The 22,448-nt window shown below is 45.2% G+C and overlaps 1 protein-coding gene across 4 annotated transcripts in view; it reads left to right on the top strand.

The window, feature by feature from the left end:
- The window catches only part of vps13c (vacuolar protein sorting 13 homolog C), a 79,122-nt gene that overhangs the window by 34,587 nt on the left and 22,087 nt on the right, over positions 1-22,448 (top strand). For all 4 annotated transcript variants that reach the window (XM_087793050.1, XM_087793048.1, XM_087793047.1 and 1 more), the window contains 23 exons: positions 2,426-2,730; positions 3,462-3,609; positions 3,663-3,765; positions 6,690-6,808; positions 7,537-7,693; positions 7,763-7,842; positions 9,276-9,335; positions 9,394-9,544; positions 9,742-9,861; positions 11,060-11,163; positions 11,227-11,394; positions 11,455-11,759; positions 11,839-11,986; positions 14,064-14,199; positions 16,674-16,789; positions 17,581-17,753; positions 17,827-18,086; positions 19,367-19,593; positions 20,364-20,456; positions 21,126-21,359; positions 21,727-21,858; positions 21,958-22,047; positions 22,117-22,272. In XM_087793050.1, the coding sequence (XP_087649176.1) occupies positions 2,426-2,730; positions 3,462-3,609; positions 3,663-3,765; positions 6,690-6,808; positions 7,537-7,693; positions 7,763-7,842; positions 9,276-9,335; positions 9,394-9,544; positions 9,742-9,861; positions 11,060-11,163; positions 11,227-11,394; positions 11,455-11,759; positions 11,839-11,986; positions 14,064-14,199; positions 16,674-16,789; positions 17,581-17,753; positions 17,827-18,086; positions 19,367-19,593; positions 20,364-20,456; positions 21,126-21,359; positions 21,727-21,858; positions 21,958-22,047; positions 22,117-22,272 (3,585 nt within the window). The remainder of the gene's footprint in view (positions 1-2,425; positions 2,731-3,461; positions 3,610-3,662; positions 3,766-6,689; positions 6,809-7,536; positions 7,694-7,762; positions 7,843-9,275; positions 9,336-9,393; positions 9,545-9,741; positions 9,862-11,059; positions 11,164-11,226; positions 11,395-11,454; positions 11,760-11,838; positions 11,987-14,063; positions 14,200-16,673; positions 16,790-17,580; positions 17,754-17,826; positions 18,087-19,366; positions 19,594-20,363; positions 20,457-21,125; positions 21,360-21,726; positions 21,859-21,957; positions 22,048-22,116; positions 22,273-22,448) is intronic.

Below are 22,448 nucleotides of genomic sequence, written 5' to 3'. Positions count from 1 at the left end.
TCAATTTGTACTTCTATGTCTCGTTGTTGTTTACGTCTCCGTCCGTCTGTGAACTGTGCGGCGCAGCTTGCTAGGCTCGGTTGCTATGGTGACGCATATTGTAAGAACTTTTCATCTCTTTTCAGTTGTTTTCTTATAAGATCGTGAACTTCCAAACAAACCTGTCCGTCTTCACCGTATGCTAACGAGCTAAGTTGTTAGCATCAGGTTATTTATAAAGTGTTATGTGTGCGTGTACAAGGAGGTGGATTTATTATTGATTTGGTTATATCACGACGCGCCGGCAGCTCCTCTCTGATGTCGCTCAGTTTGGCGGGAAACCGATGCAAGTCCCGCGAGACTGAGCGTTAGAAGAGATATTTTTATACCATCATGTTGGCAATGAATGGCAGATGTTTGGCATGTGGATGAGATCTCGACTCAACATGCTGCACTGCTGCTGCCATAAGCCCCGCCCCCTCACGGCCCCGCCCCTCACGGCCCCGCCCCCTCACGGCCCCCGCCCCTTCATGACCCACATGACCTCGACCATAACTCGCTCGTTTCCGCGGCGAAACAAGGAAGAAGAAGGTCCATCGTTTTGTTTGCAAAGCTTGATCCTCAAAATGTCTCCTCAGATCTTTCTTCTGCGTCTTCATCTCTAAACTACATAAATGAACTAAAATGACTTCAAGTACAATAATAAGAACGGAGCTAATTTTGTTGTTGGATTATAAACTTTTTTGTTTATTTTCATAAATGATTTAACAATATTATATCAAAGCTTTTTTCACATGTTTTTATTCATTTTAAGGGACAGAAAATGCTTAAAAAAGGGTGAAAAAAAGAAAGAATTGGTGGAAAGGTCAGAAAATAAAGTTGAACTAGTGGTTAAGAATAAAAATATTAATAATTTAACTGTTGTCACTATTATACACACATTTTATATTGAACTTTAAAGGCTACAAATGAATTAAATGTTGAACATTAATTATTGAATTATTTAAATTATAAAAACAAACTCTATGTGTAAAAACTAAATATTTCATTTTGTAAATATTTGAATAATTACATTAATTTTAATATTTTTCATTAAAAAAAAAGCGTAAATTAAAGGATTAGAAAATTGAAAGACGTTTCAATAATAAATATTCAGCGTGTTTATATTTAAAAAGTAAAATTCAATCAATATATTGAAGATGTAGTTCCGTGGATAATAAAACGTTTAATGTATAGTTTAGTGTTAAAAGAAAAACTTTGAATATTTGAGGATTTATTGACACAAACATTGAGAAATGTTGTCGTTCATAAAACTAATCAACAGTTAAATATAAATCATGAATAAAGTGATGTTCAATATTTATTATACATATATTTAGATGTTTTAGTTTATTAATGTTTCACTGACGTCGTGTCGAAGAAACTCTTGAGTCGAACAACTTTCATCTTCGTCTCTTTTGAATGGAAAGAAAGTTTATGAAACAAACGATGGATCACATCTCTCCATCTCTTCTTCTCTTCATCCCTCCATCACATCCATCACATCTCTCCATCTCTTCATCCCTCCATCACATCCATCACATCTCTCCATCTCTTCTTCTCTTCATCCCTCCATCACATCCATCACATCTCTCCATCTCTTCTTCTCTTCATCCCTCCATCACATCCATCAAATCCATCACATCTCTCCATCTCTTCTTCTCTTCTTCTCTTCATCCCTCCATCACATCCATCAAATCCATCACATCTCTCCATCTCTTCTTCTCTTCATCCCTCCATCACATCCATCAAATCCATCACATCTCTCCATCTCTTCTTCTCTTCATCCCTCCATCACATCTCTTCTTCTCTTCATCCCTCATCACATCCATCACATATCTTCATATCTCCATCTCTCATCTCTCCACCTGTCCATCTCTCCATCTCTATATCCCTCCATCTCTCATCCCTCCATCTCTTCATCCCTCCATCACATCCATCACATCCATTACATCTCTCCTTCTCTCCTTCTCTCCATCCCTCTATCTCTCTGTCCCTCCATCTCTACATCTCTCCATCTCTTCATCCATCCATCTCTCTATCCCTCCATCTCTCCATCTTTCCATCTCTCATCACTCCCTCCATCCATCCCTCCATCTCTCTATCCCTCCATCTCTCCATCTCTCCATCTTTCCATCTCTCATGACTCCCTCATCCATCTCTCCATCTCTTCATCCCTCCATCTCTCTATCCCTCCATCTCTCCATCTTTCCATCTCTCATCACTCCCTCCATCCATCCCTCCATCTCTTCATCCCTCCATCTCTGTATCCCTCCATCCCTCCATCTCTCTCTCCATCTTTCCATCTCATATCTCTCATCTCTTCATCTCTCCATCTCTAATTTCTCATCCATCCCTCCATCTCTCTCACTGCTGTTGACCTCCACACTTCTCTTCCTCCCTCCAGACGTTCGTCAACAACTTCCAGACGGCGAAGGAAGCTCTGAGCGCCGCCACGGCTCAGGCGGCGGAGAAGGCGGCGTCCAGCGTGCGAGATTTGGCCCAGAAGAGCTTCAGACTGTCCATGGACATCAGGCTGAAGGCGCCGCTGGTCGTGGTCCCGCAGTCGTCCTCCTCCCACCACGCCCTGGTCATGGATCTGGGTCTCATCACCGTCCAGAACCGCTTCTCCCTCCTGCCCGTGGATGGACTCGCTCTGCCGGTGGTTCTGGAGAAGATGGACGTGAAGCTCACGCAGCTCAAGCTCTCCAGGTATCGTCCACCTTAACAGAACACACAGACGCACACAGACGCACACAGACGCACACAGACGCACACAGATGCACACAGACGCACACACACGCACACACACGCACACAGACGCACACACACGCACACAGACGCACACAGACGCACACAGACGCACACACACGCACACACACGCACACACACGCACACACACGCACACAGACGCACACACACGCACACACACGCACACAGACGCACACAGACGCACACAGACGCACACAGACGCACACACACGCACACACACGCACACAGACGCACACAGACGCACACACACGCACACACACGCACACACACACACACACACGCACACAGACGCACACAGACGCACAGAGACGCGCACACACACGCACACAGACGCACACAGACGCACAGAGACGCGCACACACACGCACACACACACGCACACACACGCACACACACGCACACACACGCACACGCACACAGACGCACACAGACGCACACACACGCACACACACGCACACAGACGCACACAGACGCACACAAACGTACACAGACGCACGCACACACACGCACACAGATGTATAGAATTCAGAACTTTTTTTTTTAATTATTGGAATAAGAATAACAAACTATGTGTAAAAAAAAAAAAAAAATTCAATTAAATTATTTCGTTTTTTTCTTTCATATTTTAAATGTTGACTTCATGTCATATTCCGACTGCTCTGTCTGTGCAGGACATCTCTGCAGAAGAACTCGTCTCAGCCCGACATCGAGATCCTGCAGCCCATCAGTTTCGATCTCCTCATCACACGCAACCTGGCGGCGTCCTGGTGCGGCCACATCCCCGGGGTCCAGGTCCAGGGGGTCCTGCAGTCCCTGAAGGTGCGACCGTCGTGTCACGTCAGCGAGCGGCTCTCAACCCCTCTTGTCCTCAGATGGTGCTCGGGGAGGAGGACCTCGGCGTGCTCATGAAGGTCCTCCTGGAGAACATCGGCGAGGGGAGTCAGGAGCAGGAAGTCGTCCAACACGCAAACCCAGGTTCGTGACAAACATGTTCTTTCATTCGTTGACCTCCATCCTCACCTCCATCCTCACCTCGATCTTCACCTCCATCCTCACCTCCATCCTCGCCTCCATCCTCGCCTCCATCCTCACCTCCATCCTCACCTCCATCCTCACCTCCATCCTCACCTCGATCTTCACCTCCATCCTCACCTCCATCCTCGCCTCCATCCTCACCTCGATCTTCACCTCCATCCTCACCTCCATCCTCGCCTCCATCCTCGCCTCCATCCTCACCTCCATCCTCACCTCCATCCTCACCTCGATCTTCACCTCCATCCTCGCCTCCATCCTCACCTCCATCCTCACCTCCATCCTCACCTCCATCCTCACCTCCATCCTCACCTCCATCCTCACCTCCATCCTCACCTCCATCTTCACCTCCATCCTCACCTCCATCCTCACCTCCATCCTCACCTCCATCCTCACCTCCATCCTCACCTCCATCCTCACCTCCATCCTCGCCTCGATCCTCGCCTCGATCCTCACCTCCATCCTCACCTCCATCCTCACCTCCATCCTCACCTCCATCCTCACCTCCATCCTCACCTCCATCTTCACCTCCATCCTCACCTCCATCCTCACCTCCATCCTCACCTCCATCCTCACCTCCATCCTCACCTCGATCTTCACCTCCATCCTCACCTCCATCCTCACCTCCATCCTCACCTCCATCCTCACCTCCATCCTCACCTCGATCTTCACTTCCATCCTCACCTCCATCCTCACCTCCATCATCACCTCCATCCTCACCTCCATCTTCACCTCCATCCTCACCTCCATCCTCACCTCCATCCTCACCTCCATCCTCACCTCCATCCTCACCTCCATCTTCACCTCCATCCTCACCTCCATCCTCACCTCCATTCTCACCTCCATCCTCACCTCCATCCTCACCTCCATCCTCACCTCCATCCTCGCCTCGATCCTCGCCTCGATCCTCACCTCCATCCTCACCTCCATCCTCACCTCCATCCTCACCTCCATCCTCACCTCGATCTTCACCTCCATCCTCACCTCCATCCTCACCTCCATCCTCACCTCCATCCTCACCTCGATCTTCACCTCCATCCTCACCTCCATCCTCACCTCCATCCTCACCTCCATCCTCACCTCCATCCTCACCTCCATCCTCACCTCGATCTTCACTTCCATCCTCACCTCCATCCTCACCTCGATCTTCACCTCCATCCTCACCTCCATCCTCACCTCCATCCTCACCTCGATCTTCACCTCCATCCTCACCTCCATCCTCGCCTCCATCCTCACCTCCATCCTCACCTCCATCCTCACCTCCATCCTCACCTCGATCTTCACCTCCATCCTCACCTCCATCCTCACCTCCATCCTCACCTCCATCCTCACCTCCATCTTCACCTCCATCCTCACCTCCATCCTCACCTCCATCTTCACCTCCATCTTCACCTCCATCCTCACCTCCATCCTCACCTCCATCCTCGCCTCCATCCTCACCTCCATCCTCACCTCCATCCTCACCTCCATCTTCACCTCCATCCTCACCTCCATCCCCACCTCCATCCTCACCTCCATCCTCACCTCGATCTTCGCCTCCATCCTCGCCTCCATCCTCACCTCCATCCTCACCTCCATCCTCACCTCGATCTTCGCCTCCATCCTCGCCTCCATCCTCGCCTCCATCCTCACCTCCATCCTCACCTCCATCCTCACCTCCATCCTCACCTCCATCCTCACCTCGATCTTCGCCTCCATCCTCGCCTCCATCCTCGCCTCCATCCTCACCTCCATCCTCGCCTCCATCCTCGCCTCCATCCTCACCTCCATCCTCACCTCCATCCTCACCTCCATCCTCACCTCCATCCTCACCTCCATCCTCACCTCGATCTTCGCCTCCATCCTCGCCTCCATCCTCGCCTCCATCCTCGCCTCGATCCTCGCCTCGATCCTCACCTCCATCCTCACCTCCATCCTCACCTCCATCCTCACCTCGATCTTCACCTCCATCCTCACCTCCATCCTCACCTCCATCCTCACCTCCATCCTCACCTCGATCTTCACCTCCATCCTCACCTCCATCCTCACCTCCATCCTCACCTCCATCCTCACCTCCATCCTCACCTCCATCCTCACCTCGATCTTCACTTCCATCCTCACCTCCATCCTCACCTCGATCTTCACCTCCATCCTCACCTCCATCCTCACCTCCATCCTCACCTCCATCCTCACCTCGATCTTCACCTCCATCCTCACCTCCATCCTCGCCTCCATCCTCACCTCCATCCTCACCTCCATCCTCACCTCCATCCTCACCTCGATCTTCACCTCCATCCTCACCTCCATCCTCACCTCCATCCTCACCTCCATCCTCACCTCCATCTTCACCTCCATCCTCACCTCCATCCTCACCTCCATCTTCACCTCCATCTTCACCTCCATCTTCACCTCCATCCTCACCTCCATCCTCACCTCCATCCTCGCCTCCATCCTCACCTCCATCCTCACCTCCATCTTCACCTCCATCCTCACCTCCATCCTCACCTCCATCCTCACCTCCATCCTCGCCTCCATCCTCGCCTCCATCCTCACCTCCATCCTCACCTCCATCCTCACCTCGATCTTCGCCTCCATCCTCGCCTCCATCCTCGCCTCCATCCTCACCTCCATCCTCACCTCCATCCTCACCTCCATCCTCACCTCCATCCTCACCTCCATCCTCACCTCGATCTTCGCCTCCATCCTCGCCTCCATCCTCGCCTCCATCCTCACCTCCATCCTCACCTCCATCCTCACCTCCATCCTCACCTCCATCCTCACCTCCATCCTCACCTCGATCTTCGCCTCCATCCTCGCCTCCATCCTCACCTCCATCCTCACCTCCATCCTCACCTCCATCTTCACCTCCTGCTTTCATCTCCTCACAGAGAAGCTCGCGGGACTTCCTGCGGAGACGCAGAAGTCTCCAGAAGACAAGTCGGCGTTGAGCAACGGAGACGCCACCGAGAACGTTGTCAATGTTCTGCTCAAGTTTGAGATCACAGAGGTGAGAACCTGGAACGACATCAGTGTCATTAGAATATTGAGAGATTTATTGTAACATTTCAAACGTTGAAACTTGAATTAGTTTTATTTTAAAACAATTTAATTATTTTTCAAAAGTTAATTCAAATAATTTCTATAATAATATACTAGTTTAATTTTTGTTTTTCTATATCAAAACATGATTTTATTGAATAATTTATTTATTTATAAGTTTAATATCATAATAACTCCAATCATTTAAAAAATACATTTTCAAATGTCTATATTTTTGAATTCCTAGTCTTTTAAATTCAATATAAAAATATTGGTATAATAGTGTCAGCAGACAAAACCAACAGAGCACCGAGCTACTGGATATTGTCACGATCGTCGTGACATGAAAGTTGGATTTAGCCGTTTTTTCACTTTCTTTTCTGTTTGCTGTAAAAAAAACGTCCTAATTATAACAATTTTTTATATTGAATTTAAAAGAATAAAAATCTAAAATATTTTTTTTATTTAAAACCTTTATTTTTGAATTATTAGAATTAAAAAACAAAACTTTGTTTCAAAATAATTCATTTTGAAAAATAACCATTTCCAATAGAACTTGAATTATTCCTAGTAATAAGTAAGTAATTAAATGCTAGAAAAACATTTAAATAAAAAAAGATTTAAAATGATCAATTCTTTCAACAATCTGATCACGCTGATACTCTCTGACTCCTCTATTCTCGTGTTGTCCTCTAGGTGTCGCTGACACTCAAGAAGCTCACTAAGGAGCAGGAGATCCCTTTCTTGGACTTCAGCGTCACTCAGCTGGGCATCGACACCGAGCTCCGCAAGTACGACATGTGCGCCACCAGTTACATCCGCCAGATGGAGCTGAAGAGCCTCGAGTTCAAAGGTCAGCCCAGTTTGTGGGTTTGTTTCCCGTCGTGTTGTGATTTTGTTCTTAAGTCATGGGTGTTCTCAGACTCGGGTGGAAAGCCTCTGTGTCTCATCAGTACTTCGGTCGAATCCTCCTCAGAACTGCTGAAGGTTCAATTCTTCAAGGTACGATTGTTCATTTCTTCAGTATAAAACTTCAAGTAAGTAAGTAAGGACAAAACTGTTAAATATCCTAGAAAATATATTTTTAAATATGAGATATACAAGTATTTTTTACATTGAGATGAGTATCTTTCACGTTATGACGACTAACTTTGATGTTAGGACGAGTAACTTTCACGTTATGACGAGGAATGTTCAGGTTATGACGAGTAACTTTGACGTTAGGACGAGTAATGTTCAGGTTATGACGAGTAACTTTGACGTTATGACGAGTAACTTTCACGTTATGACGAGTAATGTTCAGGTTATGACGAGTAACTTTGACGTTAGGACGAGTAATGTTCAGGTTATGACGAGTAACTTTGACGTTATGACGAGTAACTTTCACGTTATGACGAGTAATGTTCAGGTTATGACGAGTAACTTTGACGTTAGGACGAGTAATGTTCACGTTATGACGAGTAACTTTGACGTTATGACGAGTAACTTTCACGTTATGACGAGTAATGTTCAGGTTATGACGAGTAATGTTCAGGTTATGACGAGTAACTTTCACGTTATGACGAGTAATGTTCAGGTTATGACGAGTAACTTTGACGTTAGGACGAGTAATGTTCAGGTTATGACGAGTAACTTTGACGTTATGACGAGTAACTTTGACGTTAGGACGAGTAATGTTCAGGTTATGACGAGTAACTTTGACGTTATGACGAGTAAATTTCACGTTATGACGAGTAATGTTCAGGTTATGACGAGTAACTTTGACGTTAGGACGAGTAACTTTCACGTTATGACGAGTAACTTTCACGTTATGACGAGGAATGTTCAGGTTATGACGAGTAACTTTGACGTTAGGACGAGTAATGTTCATGTTATGACGAGTAACTTTGACGTTAGGACGAGTAACTTTCACGTTATGAAGAGTAACTTTCACGTTATGACGAGAAATGTTCAGGTTATGACGAGTAACTTTCACGTTAGGATGAGTAATGTTCAGGTTATGACGAGTAACTTTGACGTTAGGACGAGTAACTTTCACGTTATGAAGAGTAACTTTCATGTTATGACGAGAAATGTTCAGGTTATGACGAGTAACTTTCACGTTAGGACGAGTAATGTTCAGGTTATGACGAGTAACTTTTACGTTAGGACGAGTAACTTTCACGTTATGAAGAGTAACTTTCACGTTATGACGAGTACCTTTCTCATTAGAAAGAGTAACTTTCACTTTATGATAAGTAACTTTCACGTTATGATAAGTAACTTTCACGTTAATCTTTTTTTGTGTTCATGGCGCTATAGTGGGTCCGAAGACAATAAATAAATGAAAAGGAAAAGTTTGCTGCACTTTCTCTGCTCTAGACGTTGACTAAGAAGTGGTCATAATGTTATAGATTATTCTTGAGCTCTCGACCTTCACTGCTGTTTGTTTCCAGGCCGACCGCTTTGGTCCGAACTTCGCGAGCGTCTACAAGAACACGGAGAAAATGATCAACGTGAGTGACGGACGCCCCCTGGTGGTCGCTATGTTTTACACCAACTCTTCATCACCAGGTCACGTTCTCCTCGCTGGACCTGCTGCTTCACACCCAGGCTCTGCTCTCCGCCATCAACTTCCTGTCGGTGGCGCTCTCCTCCGGCAGCGTCCCAGCGCTGGAGAAGGACGTCCGAGCGAAGACAGAGGAGACGTCGACCACCAAGTCTGGTGAGTCTTCATTAAGTTTATGAATGAAACCAGCTTTGAATGCTTTTATTTAAATTAATAAATCATTCAAAAATCTGTATCACATCATGTCATCATTTTTTATGGAATTTATAAGAATATTAGTTAAAATATTCAGTTAAGAAACATTTAATTCAATCCTCAATATTCTGATGATGACCTTGTTTGTCTCCTCTCAGCCACCGTAGCGTCTCCTGCTTCAAGTGATGTCATCGACCTGAAGGTGATGATGTCACTCGGGACCTTCAACGTCCTGGTGTGTGACCAGAGTCGAAACATGGCGGAGATCAAGATCCAAGGTACTGAGTCAGAGTAACTTTCACGTCATGACGAGTAACTTTCATGACAGGACGAGTAACTTTCATGTTATAACAGGTAACTTTCGTGTCATGACGAGTAACTTTCAGGTTAAGAAGAGTAACCTTCACGTTATGACGAGTAACTTTTACATTATGACGAGTAACTTTCATGACAGGACGAGTAACTTTCACGTAAAGAAGAGTAACTTTCACGTAAAGAAGAGTAACTTTCACGTTATGACGAGTAACTTTCACGTTATGAAGAGTAACTTTCACGTTATGACGAGTAACTTTTACGTTATGACGAGTAACTTTTTACGTAAAGAAGAGTAACTTTCACGTTATGACGAGTAACTTTTACGTTATGACGAGTAACTTTTTACGTAAAGAAGAGTAACTTTCACGTTATGACGAGTAACTTTTACGTTATGACGAGTAACTTTCAGGTAAAGAAGAGTAACTTTCACGTTATGACGAGTAACTTTCACGTTATGACGAGTAACTTTTACGTTATGACAAGTAACTTTCACGTAAAGAAGAGTAACTTTCACGTTATGAAGAGTAACTTTCACGTTATGACGAGTAACTTTTACGTTATGACGAGTAACTTTCACTTAAAGAAGAGTAACTTTCACGTTATGATGAGTAACTTTCACGTAAAGAAGAGTAACTTTCACATTATGAAGAGTAACTTTCACGTTAGGACCAGTAACTTTCACGTAAAGAAGAGGAACCTTCACCTTATGACGAGTAACTTTCACGTTATGACGGGTTACTTTCACGTAAAGAAGAGGAACCTTCACCTTATGACGAGTAACTTTCACGTTAGGACCAGTAACTTTCACTTAAAGAAGAGGAACCTTCACCTTATGACGAGTAACTTTCACGTTAGGACCAGTAACTTTCACTTAAAGAAGAGGAATCTTCACGTTATGACGAGTAACTTTCACGTTAGGACCAGTAACTTTCACTTAAAGAAGAGGAATCTTCACGTTATGACGAGTAACTTTCATGTCATCACGAGTAACTTTCATGTTATAACGAGTAACTTTCATGTTAGGGAGAGTAACTTTTACATTAGGACGTGTAACTTTTACGTTATGAAGAGTAACTTTCACGTTATGATGAGTAACTTTCACGTTATGGTACCGAGTGAGTCTACTGCCCCGCGACCGCCTGACGTCTCCGTCCTCTGCAGGTCTCCACGGGTCCCTGCTCAGTCAGGGGAACCAGACCCACCTGAGGGCCCGTCTCAAGGATTTCCTGGTCCTGAACGTGGATCCGGGAAGCGTCCACAAGAACGTGCGTCACCCCCGCAATGACCTTGTTCACCTTCTGACCGCCTTCTCTCTCTCCGTCCTCCAGGCCGTGTCCATCGTGGGCGACGAGGTCTTCAACTTCTCCATGAGTCTGACGCCCAACGACACGGAAGGTTTCGGCTACTCCGACACGTCCAGGACGGACGGGGCGGTGACCTTGAGCGTGGGCTGCATCCAAGTGGTCTACCTGCACCGCTTCTTCATGTCCCTGCTGGTGCGTCTTCACACCCGGGACCGTGGCGGGACGACTGTCTCACGCTCTCTCGTCCCGCAGGATTTCACCAACAACTTCCAGACGGCCAAGGAAGCTCTGAGCGCCGCCACGGCTCAGGCGGCGGAGAAGGCGGCGTCCAGCGTGCGGGACTTCGCCCAGAAGAGCTTCAGACTGTCCATGGACATCAAGCTGAAGGCGCCGCTCATCGTGGTCCCGCAGTCGTCCTCCTCCCACCACGCCCTGGTCATGGATCTGGGTCTCATCACCGTCCAGAACCGCTTCTCCCAGCTGCCCGTGGAGGGGCGCCCGCTGCCCGCCATCATCGACAACATGGAGGTCCAGCTCACCCAGCTCAAGCTGTCCAGGTGCGTGAACACCTGCGGAGGAACCTGGACCCTGGGGCGTAGAAAGAACCGCCCGAAAACCGCCTCCTTTTGTTCCCAGAACCAACCTGGACCCGGAGGCGGGTCGACCCGACGTGGAGCTGCTGGAGCCGGTCAACCTGCATCTGTGCGTCAGCAGGAACTTGGCGGCGTCCTGGTACCAGAAGATGGCGGCGGTCCAGATCAACGGAGACCTGAAGCCCATGAGGGTGAGACCAGAACCCACTGGAGCACAAACCTTCAGCAACTCAATTGCAAATTGTTTGTTTACAACGTACGAGATCCAGGGGATGATTTTAGTAAAAACTTCTCAAGATGAGAAAGAAAACATTTTATTTATCATTTAGTCGAGAGATTTGAGTCGTCAGAGAAACTTAAACGTGTTAAAAATGAATAATACAACTAATAAAATAATAAAAACAATAAGTCAGTTAATAATAATGATAGACATAGAAACAATTATACGTGAATTAATAAGGAATAAAAAAAGATACAATAAAAACTTCAATACAATGAATACAATTTATAACAAAAACAATACAAATAGCAACAAAAAGATAATAATGATGAAAGAAAAACGATAATAATATGAATACAATTATAATAATAATAAAATAATATTAAAAACATACATTGAAGTAATGGTAAAAGATTCATAATTAAAATAATATGAATTAAAATCAAATGATACTTAAAATAATAATAATGACAAAAACAAGTTAAATATTGACACAGTTTTGTGAAAAGTATTTCCTGTTATTTAAGTTAATATTTTCTTTTACCTCGATTGTATTTAAAGTTGAATATACATGTTTTGGTCGTAATTCATTTGTTTCAAACTTGTTAGAAGAGTTAAAAAATATATTTCTTGTACATAATCAAGTGATGATGAGGATGAAGATGAAGATGATGATGATGATGTAACTCTCTCTTGAATGCTCTCTCGCTCGTCGTCCAGTCGTCATGGCGACCAGCAAAGGTATCTAGACGTGTTGTTTGGTCAGCACAGGTGTAGATCCAGACCAGGTGTAGATCCTGACCAGGTGTAGATCCAGACCAGGTGTAGATCCTGACCAGGTGTAGGTCCAGACCAGGTGTAGATCCAGACCAGGTGTAGATCCTGACCAGGTGTAGATCCAGACCAGGTGTAGATCCTGATCAGGTGTAGATCCTGACCAGGTGTAGATCCAGACCAGGTGTAGATCCTGACCAGGTGTAGATCCAGACCAGGTGTAGATCCTGATCAGGTGTAGATCCTGACCAGGTGTAGATCCTGACCAGGTGTAGATCCAGACCAGGTGTAGATCCAGACCAGGTGTAGATCCTGACCAGGTGTAGATCCAGACCAGGTGTAGATCCAGACCAGGTGTAGATCCAGACCAGGTGTAGATCCAGACCAGGTGTAGATCCAGACCAGGTGTAGATCCTGACCAGGTGTAGATCCTGACCAGGTGTAGATCCAGACCAGGTGTAGATCCTGACCAGGTGTAGATCCTGACCAGGTGTAGATCCAGACCAGGTGTAGATCCTGACCAGGTGTAGATCCTGACCAGGTGTAGATCCAGACCAGGTGTAGATCCTGACCAGGTGTACAGTCTCATAGTGCGATGGTAGTAGATCAGTGTCATCGGAACATTTCAAATTGATGATGAAACCAATACATTTAAATAAAAATGTAAATAATGTAAAAAAATTCAAATGTAAAATAAATTATGATTTTTTTCTTATTTTAAACGTAGAGTTTGATGTTAAAATTCCATTTCTGACACATTTTCTCAATTCAATTTTGTTTAGTTCAAAGTCTTTTAAATTCAGTATAAAAAGTTGTTATAATAGAGTCACCAGACAAAACCAACAGAACACAGAGCTACTGGATCTTGTGAGTCATATATAAAATATCCATTTTCTTAATCCATGTCACATGATCATCTTTGCATCATGTGATTGGTTGAAAGTTTGATCCAGTAGCTCTGAGCTCTGTTAGTTTTGTCTGGTGACTCTATTATAACAACATTTACTTGTTGATCGCAAGTTTTATTTTTTTTAATTTAGAACATTTTGTTGTTGAATTACTGGAATATCAAACTCTGTCTAATAATAAATGCAATAGTTTAGATTTTTCAACAATTATTTTCATAAATAAATCAATTGAATCTTTTGATTTAGAAATTATTCAATTAAATCCTTCAAAATAATTCTGCTGAATAAAATCGTCAATATTCTGACGTCACTCATGAACAAATGCAAGAGTTGGATCATCATGTGATCTTCTATTGTGACCTGCAGGTGGCGCTGAGTCAGAACGACCTGACGATGCTGCTGAGGATCCTGACGGAGAACCTTGCAGAGGCCGGAGATACACCTGTGGTCAGCAGACCAGAGTCGCACCAGCAGCTGGAGGTCCCAGGAAGAGACTGCACGGGTGTGTGTCTGTACTGATGTGTGTGTCTGTGCTGATGTGTGTGTCTGTACTGATGTGTGTGTCTGTAATGATGTGTGTGTCTGTACTGATGTGTGTCTGTATTGAGATGTGTGTGTCTGTACTGATGTGTGTGTCTGTACTGATGTGTGTGTGTGTACTGATGTGTGTGTCTGTACTGATGTGTGTGTCTGTACTGATGTGTGTGTCTGTACTGATGTGTGTGTCTGTACTGATGTGTGTCTGTATTGAGATGTGTGTGTCTGTACTAATGTGTGGGTCTGTACTGATGTGTGTGTCTGTAATGATGTGTGTCTGTACTGATGTGTGTGTCTGTACTAATGTGTGGGTCTGTACTGATGTGTGTGTCTGTAATGATGTGTGTTTGTACTGATGTGTGTGTCTGTACTGGCGCGTGTGTCTGTATTGACGCGTGTGTCTGTACTGAAGTTTGTGTCTGTACTGACGTGTGTGTGTAATGATGTGTGTGTCTGTACTGAAATGTGTGTATGTACTGACGTGTGTGCGTCTGTACTGACGCGTGTTTCTGTACTGACGCATGTGTCTGTACTGACGTGTGTGTGTCGGTACTGACGCATGTGTGTCGGTTCCTGACGCGTGTGTGTCGGTACTGACGCGTGTGTGTCGGTACTGACGCATGTGTGTCGGTACTGACGCATGTGTGTCGGTACTGACGCGTGTGTGTCGGTACTGACGCGTGTGTGTCTGTACTGACGCATGTGTGTCGGTACTGACGCGTGTGTGTCGGTACTGACGCGTGTGTGTCTGTACTGACGCGTGTGTGTCGGTACTGACGCGTGTGTGTCGGTACTGACGTGTGTCGGTACTGACGTGTGTGTGTCTGTACTGACGCGTGTGTGTCTGTACTGACGTGTGTCTGTACTGAAGTGTGTGTCTGTACTGACGTGTGTGTGTCGGTACTGACGCGTATGTGTCGGTACTGACGCGTGTGTGTCGGTACTGGCGCGTGTGTGTCGGTACTGACGCGTGTGTGTCGGTACTGACGCGTGTGTCTGTACTGACGTGTGTGTCTGTACTGACGCGTGTGTCTGTACTGACGCGTGTGTGTCGGTACTGACGCGTGTGTGTCGGTACTGACGCGTGTGTGTCTGTACTGACGCGTGTGTGTCTGTACTGACGCGTGTGTGTCGGTACTGACGCGTGTGTGTCGGTACTGACGCGTGTGTGTCTGTACTGACACGTGTGTGTCGGTACTGACGCGTGTGTGTCGGTACTGACGTGTGTGTCGGCACTGACGCGTGTGTCGCCACTGACGCGTGTGTGTCTGTACTGACGCGTGTGTGTAATGATGTGTGTGTCTGTACTGAAGTGTGTGTCTGTACTGACGTGTGTGTGTCGGTACTGACGCGTGTGTGTCGGTACTGACGCGTGTGTGTCGGTACTGACGCGTGTGTGTCGGTACTGACGCGTGTGTGTCGGTACTGACGCGTGTGTCTGTACTGACGCGTGTGTCTGTACTGACGCGTGTGTCTGTACTGACGCGTGTGTGTCGGTACTGACGCGTGTGTCTGTACTGACGCGTGTGTCTGTACTGACGTGTGTGTGTCTGTACTGACGTGTGTGTGTCTGTACTGACGTGTGTGTGTCTGTACTGACGTGTGTGTGTCTGTACTGACGTGTGTGTGTCTGTACTGTTGCGTGTGTCTGTACTGACGCGTGTGTCTGTACTGACGCGTGTGTGTCGGTACTGACGCGTGTGTCTGTACTGACGCATGTGTCTGTACTGACGCGTGTGTCTGTACTGACGTGTGTGTGTCTGTACTGTTGCGTGTGTCTGTACTGACGCGTGTGTCTGTACTGACGCGTGTGTCTGTACTGACGCGTGTGTCTGTACTGACGCGTGTGTGTCGGTACTGACGCGTGTGTCTGTACTGACGTGTGTGTGTCTGTACTGACGCGTGTGTCTGTACTGACGTGCGTGTGTCTGTACTGACGCGTGTGTCTGTACTGACGCGTGTGTCTGTACTGACGCGTGTGTCTGTACTGACGCATGTGTCTGTACTGACGTGTGTGTGTCTGTGCTGACGTGTGTGTGTCTGTACTGACGTGTGTGTGTCTGTACTGACGTGTGTGTGTCTGTACTGACGTGTGTGTGTCTGTACTGACGCGTGTGTCTGTACTGACGCGTGTGTCTGTACTGACGTGTGTGTCTGTACTGACGTGTGTGTCTGTACTGACTTGTGTGTGTCTGTACTGACGTGTGTGTGTCTGTACTGACGCGTGTGTCTGTACTGACGCGTGTGTCTGTACTGACGCGTGTGTCTGTACTGACGTGTGTGTGTCTGTACTGAGGTGTGTGTGTACTGATGTGTGTGTCTGTACTGATGTGTATGTTTGTACTGACGTGTGTGTCTGTACTGACGTGTGTGTCTGTACTGACGTGTATGTCTGTACTGACGTGTGTGTCTGTACTGACGTGTGTGTCTGTGCTGCAGTGGAGAGTCCAGCTGTGTGTGAGGAGGACGAGCAGGAAGAAGCTCAAGAATCCGTGAAGTTTCTCTTCAACATCGAGTCTCTGGGTCTGGTTCTGTACACACACGACCCGCAGCAGGTGTGTTTCTGTTGTGTGTCTTTATGTTGTGTGTCGTGACGTTTATGTGTGTTTCTGTGTTTGTTTAGTAAGTTTGTTTTTATTGTGAGTTGTTTATGTTTGTTTGTGTATTTCTTTAGTGTGTTTTATTTTCTGTTGTGTGTCCTTTATGTTGTGAGTTGTTTTTTGTATGTTTGTGTGTTTCTTGTTGTCTATTTGTGAATTTTGTGTGTCATTTATGTGTCTCTATGTTTGTGACTGTTGTGTGTCATGTTTGTATCTGTATGTTTGTGACTGTTGTGTGTCATGTTTGTGTCTGTATGTTTGTGACTGTTGTGCATCATGTATGTTCTATATGTTTGTGATTGTTGTGTGTCATGTTTGTGACTGTTGTGTGTCATGTTTGTGTCTTTATGTTTGTGACTGTTGTGTGTCATGTTTGTGTCTTTATGTTTGTGACTGTTGTGCGTCATGTATGTTCTATATGTTTGTGACTGTTGTGTGTCATGTTTGTGACTGTTGTGTGTCATGTTTGTGTCTTTATGTTTGTGACTGTTGTGCGTCATGTATGTTCTATATGTTTATGACTGTTGTGTGTCATGTTTGTGACTGTTGTGCGTCATGTATGTTCTATATGTTTGTGACTGTTGTGTGTCATTTTTGTGACTGTTGTGTGTCATGTTTGTGTCTGTATGTTTGTGACTGTTGTGTGTCATGTTTGTGTCTGTATGTTTGTGACTGTTGTGTGTCATGTTTGTGTCTGTATGTTTGTGACTGTTGTGTGTCCTTTCTCCTCCACCTGGGTGGGTCAGGACCCCAAGGACCCCCTGGAGCACCAGGAGAACCTGCGCCTGGGCGAGTTCACGCTGCACCTGCTGAAGGCGTCGGGGGCGCTGCTGAGCGACGGGCGCATGGAGGTCAACACCATCCTGACCGACTGCACGCTGGACGACCTGAGGACCGGCATGACCCGGGCCTCCTCCCGGTGAGTCCGTCCGACCCCGCGGGCAGGTTGAGGGTCTCTGGTTCCCGATGCTCAGCGAGGTCTGTTCCTGCAGGATGGTGTGTCGCAGAGACCCGGACAGCACCGAGGCCATGATCGACGTGACGCTGCGACAGAACCGGGCCGGGCGGGAGGTGGTGGCCGTGCTGCAGAAGCTCTACCTGTGCGCCAGCATGGAGTTCCTCATGGCTGTGGGAGACTTCTTCATCCAGGCCCTGCCTCAGACCTCCACGGCTCCTCAGACCTCAGGACCTGCTCACACTGACAGACTCGCTCTGAGAAAGAACACAGAACCACGGAGCGACGCCAGGACTGGTGCGTGATCATCATGTCTTTATTAGGGCTGCGGGTTATTGGACATAAGTGCGATATTCGATATTAATGCGATATTTTTTTCTTTCTAAAAATGTGGCGACGTGCACAGGCAGCAGCGAGTACTGTAGGGAAGGTCCAGGGGTTTAAAGAAGGAAAATTATGATATTTCCCTTTTGTTTATTTCCACACTTCAGTGCCGACATGATGGTAGAAAAATATCACTTAAAACGCTCAGTCTTGCATCGTTTTCCCGCCAAACTGAGCGACATCAGAGAGGAGCCGCCGGCGCGTCGTGATATCACCAAATCAAGCTGCGCCGCACAGTTCACAGTCAGACGGAGACGTAAACAACAACGAGACATAGAAGTACAAATTGACAACTTTACAGAACGTGACACTGATTGGTCGAAGTGATCATTTAAGAAATACTTGATTTATACAATAAAAAATAATAAATGATCAGATGTTTTAGATGTATATCACACGTGACAGTATCACAATACCGATATGTTTTTAGATATATCGTGCAGCCTTACTCTTTATCCTTCTCTCTTTAATGTTCCTTCTTTCTTTATCGTTTTTTCTTTCTTTCTCCTCTCTTTTTAATGTTCTTTCTTACTCCATTCATTTATCTCCTCTCCCTTGCTTTCTGTTTGTTTGTTTGTTTGTTTGTTTCTTTCTTTCTTTCTTTCTCTTCTATCTCTTCTATTTTCTCTGTCTTTCATCTCCTCCCGGATATCTTTTTTCTCTCCTTTTCTTTCTTTTCCACTTCTGTCTTTCATTCTTTCTTTTTTTTCTACTTTAATGTCGCTTGTCTTTTTCTTTTTTTCTTTCTTTCTCACTTATTTTCTTCCATTGTTTTGTCCACTTGCCTACACATTTTCATTGTCCTTCTCGATCTGTTTTCTGTTCTCTTTCTTTCACGTCTCTCTTCCCGCTTTATACCTTTTATACTTTCTAACCATCAATATCTCTCAATCCTATCCTTCTTTTACCAGCTTTCTTCTCTTCTTCCCTTTTTTTACACTCATGATCTTCCACTCTAATTATTCTGCTAATCTTCTTTCTCTTCTTTCATCTTACCATCACTTCCCCTTCTTTCATTCTTAGCCACTCCTCCTTTCCTTCATCTGTTTCCAATATACATTTTTCTTCCTTTTCTCCATCCTTTCTTCTCTACTTTTCTTATCCTCCTCACCGGTCATTCCATCTTCCTCTCTGTCTTACCCTCCTCCTCCTCCTCCCTCGTTCATTCATCATATTGCCGTGGTGGTCTGCAGCTCCGGCGGTGAAGACTCGTCTCCGGGCGGTCGTGGTCGACCCCGAGGTGGTCTTCGTGGCGAGCCTGATGAAGGCCGACGCCCCCGCCCTGACGGCGTCGTTCCAGTCCGACGTGTCTCTGCAGATGGACGAGGACGGCGGTCAGACCATGAGAGCCAACCTGAGGGAGCTGAAGGTCCTCGCCTGCCCCTTCATCCGCGGACCGCAGGACAAGACTGTGACCACGGTGAGGCGCTAAAGAGACGCTCGTCGTGCAGATAATAGTTAATGACATATATTAACACGTATAGTGTTATTATGTTATTATACGTTATATATTATTATATTATTATTATATATATTATTACGTATAAATAACGTATATATTAATACATTATAATTATAATAATAATAGTCTAACAAGTTTGATGGAATCAACACGTATTGTATCATATTATGATGAGATAAGTTGGTTTATACGTTAATTTTAATTAAAATAAGATGATGTAACAACACAGCACTGGAATTAAATCTATAACCGTTTATATAAATATATAAATATTACATATTTAAATCTAAATGAAAACTGGCTACACAGATGTTATATGTTTTTATTTCACCGGGAATTTTAATTATGACTTATTTTCAAGTTTCTTCAGTAACAAAATATGTTTTGAAAAAGAAATTGAAGTATTTTTTTTAATAATGACAATGAAAAAAGTTTTGTTTCTTTTCCCATCGAAGTGAAAAAAGATTTGAAGACTTTTTCTTTTTTTATTGAATTGATAAAAATGTCATGAAGTTTCCTTTTTTTTACTTAAAAAGTTTATTAAACAGTTTTTAAACAACTTTTTGTAGTTCAAAGTCATTTTTTTCTCCTTCGATTGAGAATCAAATCTTTCTTCTGTTGCAGCCTCAGCTGTTTAAACATTTCAATTTAATAAATCGTAAATTTGAAGATTGTTTTTGTAAGACGACGAGGAAGTTAAACTGGTGTCTTCTTACTTCTGACTCCAGGTGTTGAGACCGTGCACGGTTGCCCTGGAAACCATAACCGGAGCCAATCGACCCCTGAGTGGATCAGTGATGGTGGAGGAAGTCGTCGTCAAGGTTCTTGATCTGATCCGCGTTCAATATGAACATCTATCAGTGACATCACCATATTTATTGTTGAATTTAAGATAATTAAATATTGAAACTTAATTATTTTATTGCAATGTTGTTGATTTTAAAGCTTTAATTGTTATTCATTAATCATTGAAATTAATCATTTCTATTTTGTAAGTTTTATTTTTAAATAATTAAATAAAAAAAAAAATAATTTCAGTGATATATTTTGATATATTTTTAAATCAATATCAAAATGTTGGTGAAATAGTTCCAGCAGAAAAATACCAAAAGAGTCACATGATCGTCTGAACGTCACATGATTGGTTGAGAGTTTGATCCATTAGCTCTGAGCTCTGTTGCTTTTGTCTGGAGACACTTTTATACCAACATTTAATTACTGAATTTAAAAGACTATCAATTGAAAAATATTGAATTTAGAACATTTATTTTTGAATTATTAGGATTAAAATATTAAGCTCTATGTGGGGAAAAAGTTTTCATGTTTTTAATAATTCAATATAAAAACGAAAACTAATTGAATATACGACTGATTTACAAACAATAATCAAATCCTTTAAAAACATTTAAATAAAAAAACATTTGAAACATGAAATATTCCGAGTCGCTCGCGTTCTTCCCTAAAAGACGAGTGTCTTCTCTCCTCCTCAGATCTCTCCCTTCATCCTCAACACGGTCACGACCATCATGGCCGCCATGCCTGGGAAACCCAAGGAGGATCCGAACCCGCAGCCGAAGCAGATCTCGGGCGACCTGTGGTCCACCATGAACATCTACGACTGCAACTACTGGTTCCTGGGCGTAGATGAGGCCGCCGAGGTGACGGAGAACTTCAGCGAGCAGGAGGCAGAGGGCGCCGGAGAGAGCTTTGAGGCGGAGATCAAGGTACGGAGCAGGTGCACCTGTGGAGTGAGACGACACACAGACACTCTCACACTCTCACACTCTCTCACATTCTCACACACACACACACTCGCACTCGCACTCGCACACACTCGCACTCGCACACACTTGCACTCACACACACTCGCACACACACTCACACACACACACAAACTCGCTCACACACACACACACACACACACACACACACACAAACTCCTTCACACACACACACACACACACACACACACACACACACACACACACACACACACACACACACAAACTCGCTCACACACACACACAAACTCGTTCACACACACACACACACTCTCACACACACTCACACTCACGTCTCCTCTTCCTCCAGGTGATCCAGGTGACCATGGAGTCCGGTCTGGGTCACAGGACGGTCCCGCTGCTGCTCACCGAGTCCTCGTTCGAAGGATCTGCCAAGAACTGGTCGTCGATGCTGCAGCTGAAGGCCAACATGACCCTGGAGGTGAGAACACTAAACATATATACTTGTTACTACACTATCACTATATATGGTATCCTGTAGTACAGACGTGGTATCACCTGCTGACTGGTCTCTTTACAGGTGAACTACTTCAACGAGGTCCACGCCGTGTGGGAGCCGCTCATCGAGCGCGTGGACGGCGGTCGACGCAGATGGAACCTGGAGCTGGAGGTTCACAGACTCTTGACTTGTTTTTAAAAATGGCAGCTCCTCATGATGGTATTACGTCTCCCTTCACAGCTGAAGAATAATCCTGCTCAAGACAAGAGTCCAGTCCACGGAGACGACTATGTCGTCCTCCTTGAGCCTCGGACCGCCATCAACATCTGCTCCAAAGACACCATGAACGTCACCGTCTCCCAGGCCAGTCTCAACGTCTTCCAGAACCTCGCCAAGGTACTGAGCTACAGTTCCAGATCACGTTTATTCACAACCTTGTTGCTGCTGACACGAGCAACACTCGGTAGAGAGAGCGTCTGTGTAACCTTTACTAATGCTTTATATTACATTTCTTTATAAATACAATTATATAAAAAACACTTTACTTTGAGACTGAAGAGTCAGTTACAGTT

This window comes from Callionymus lyra, chromosome 6 (assembly GCF_982586985.1).
Source record: "Callionymus lyra chromosome 6, fCalLyr1.hap1.1, whole genome shotgun sequence".
Classification (NCBI taxonomy): domain Eukaryota; kingdom Metazoa; phylum Chordata; class Actinopteri; order Syngnathiformes; family Callionymidae; genus Callionymus; species Callionymus lyra.
This window is presented reverse-complemented; position numbering and strand designations above follow the sequence as displayed.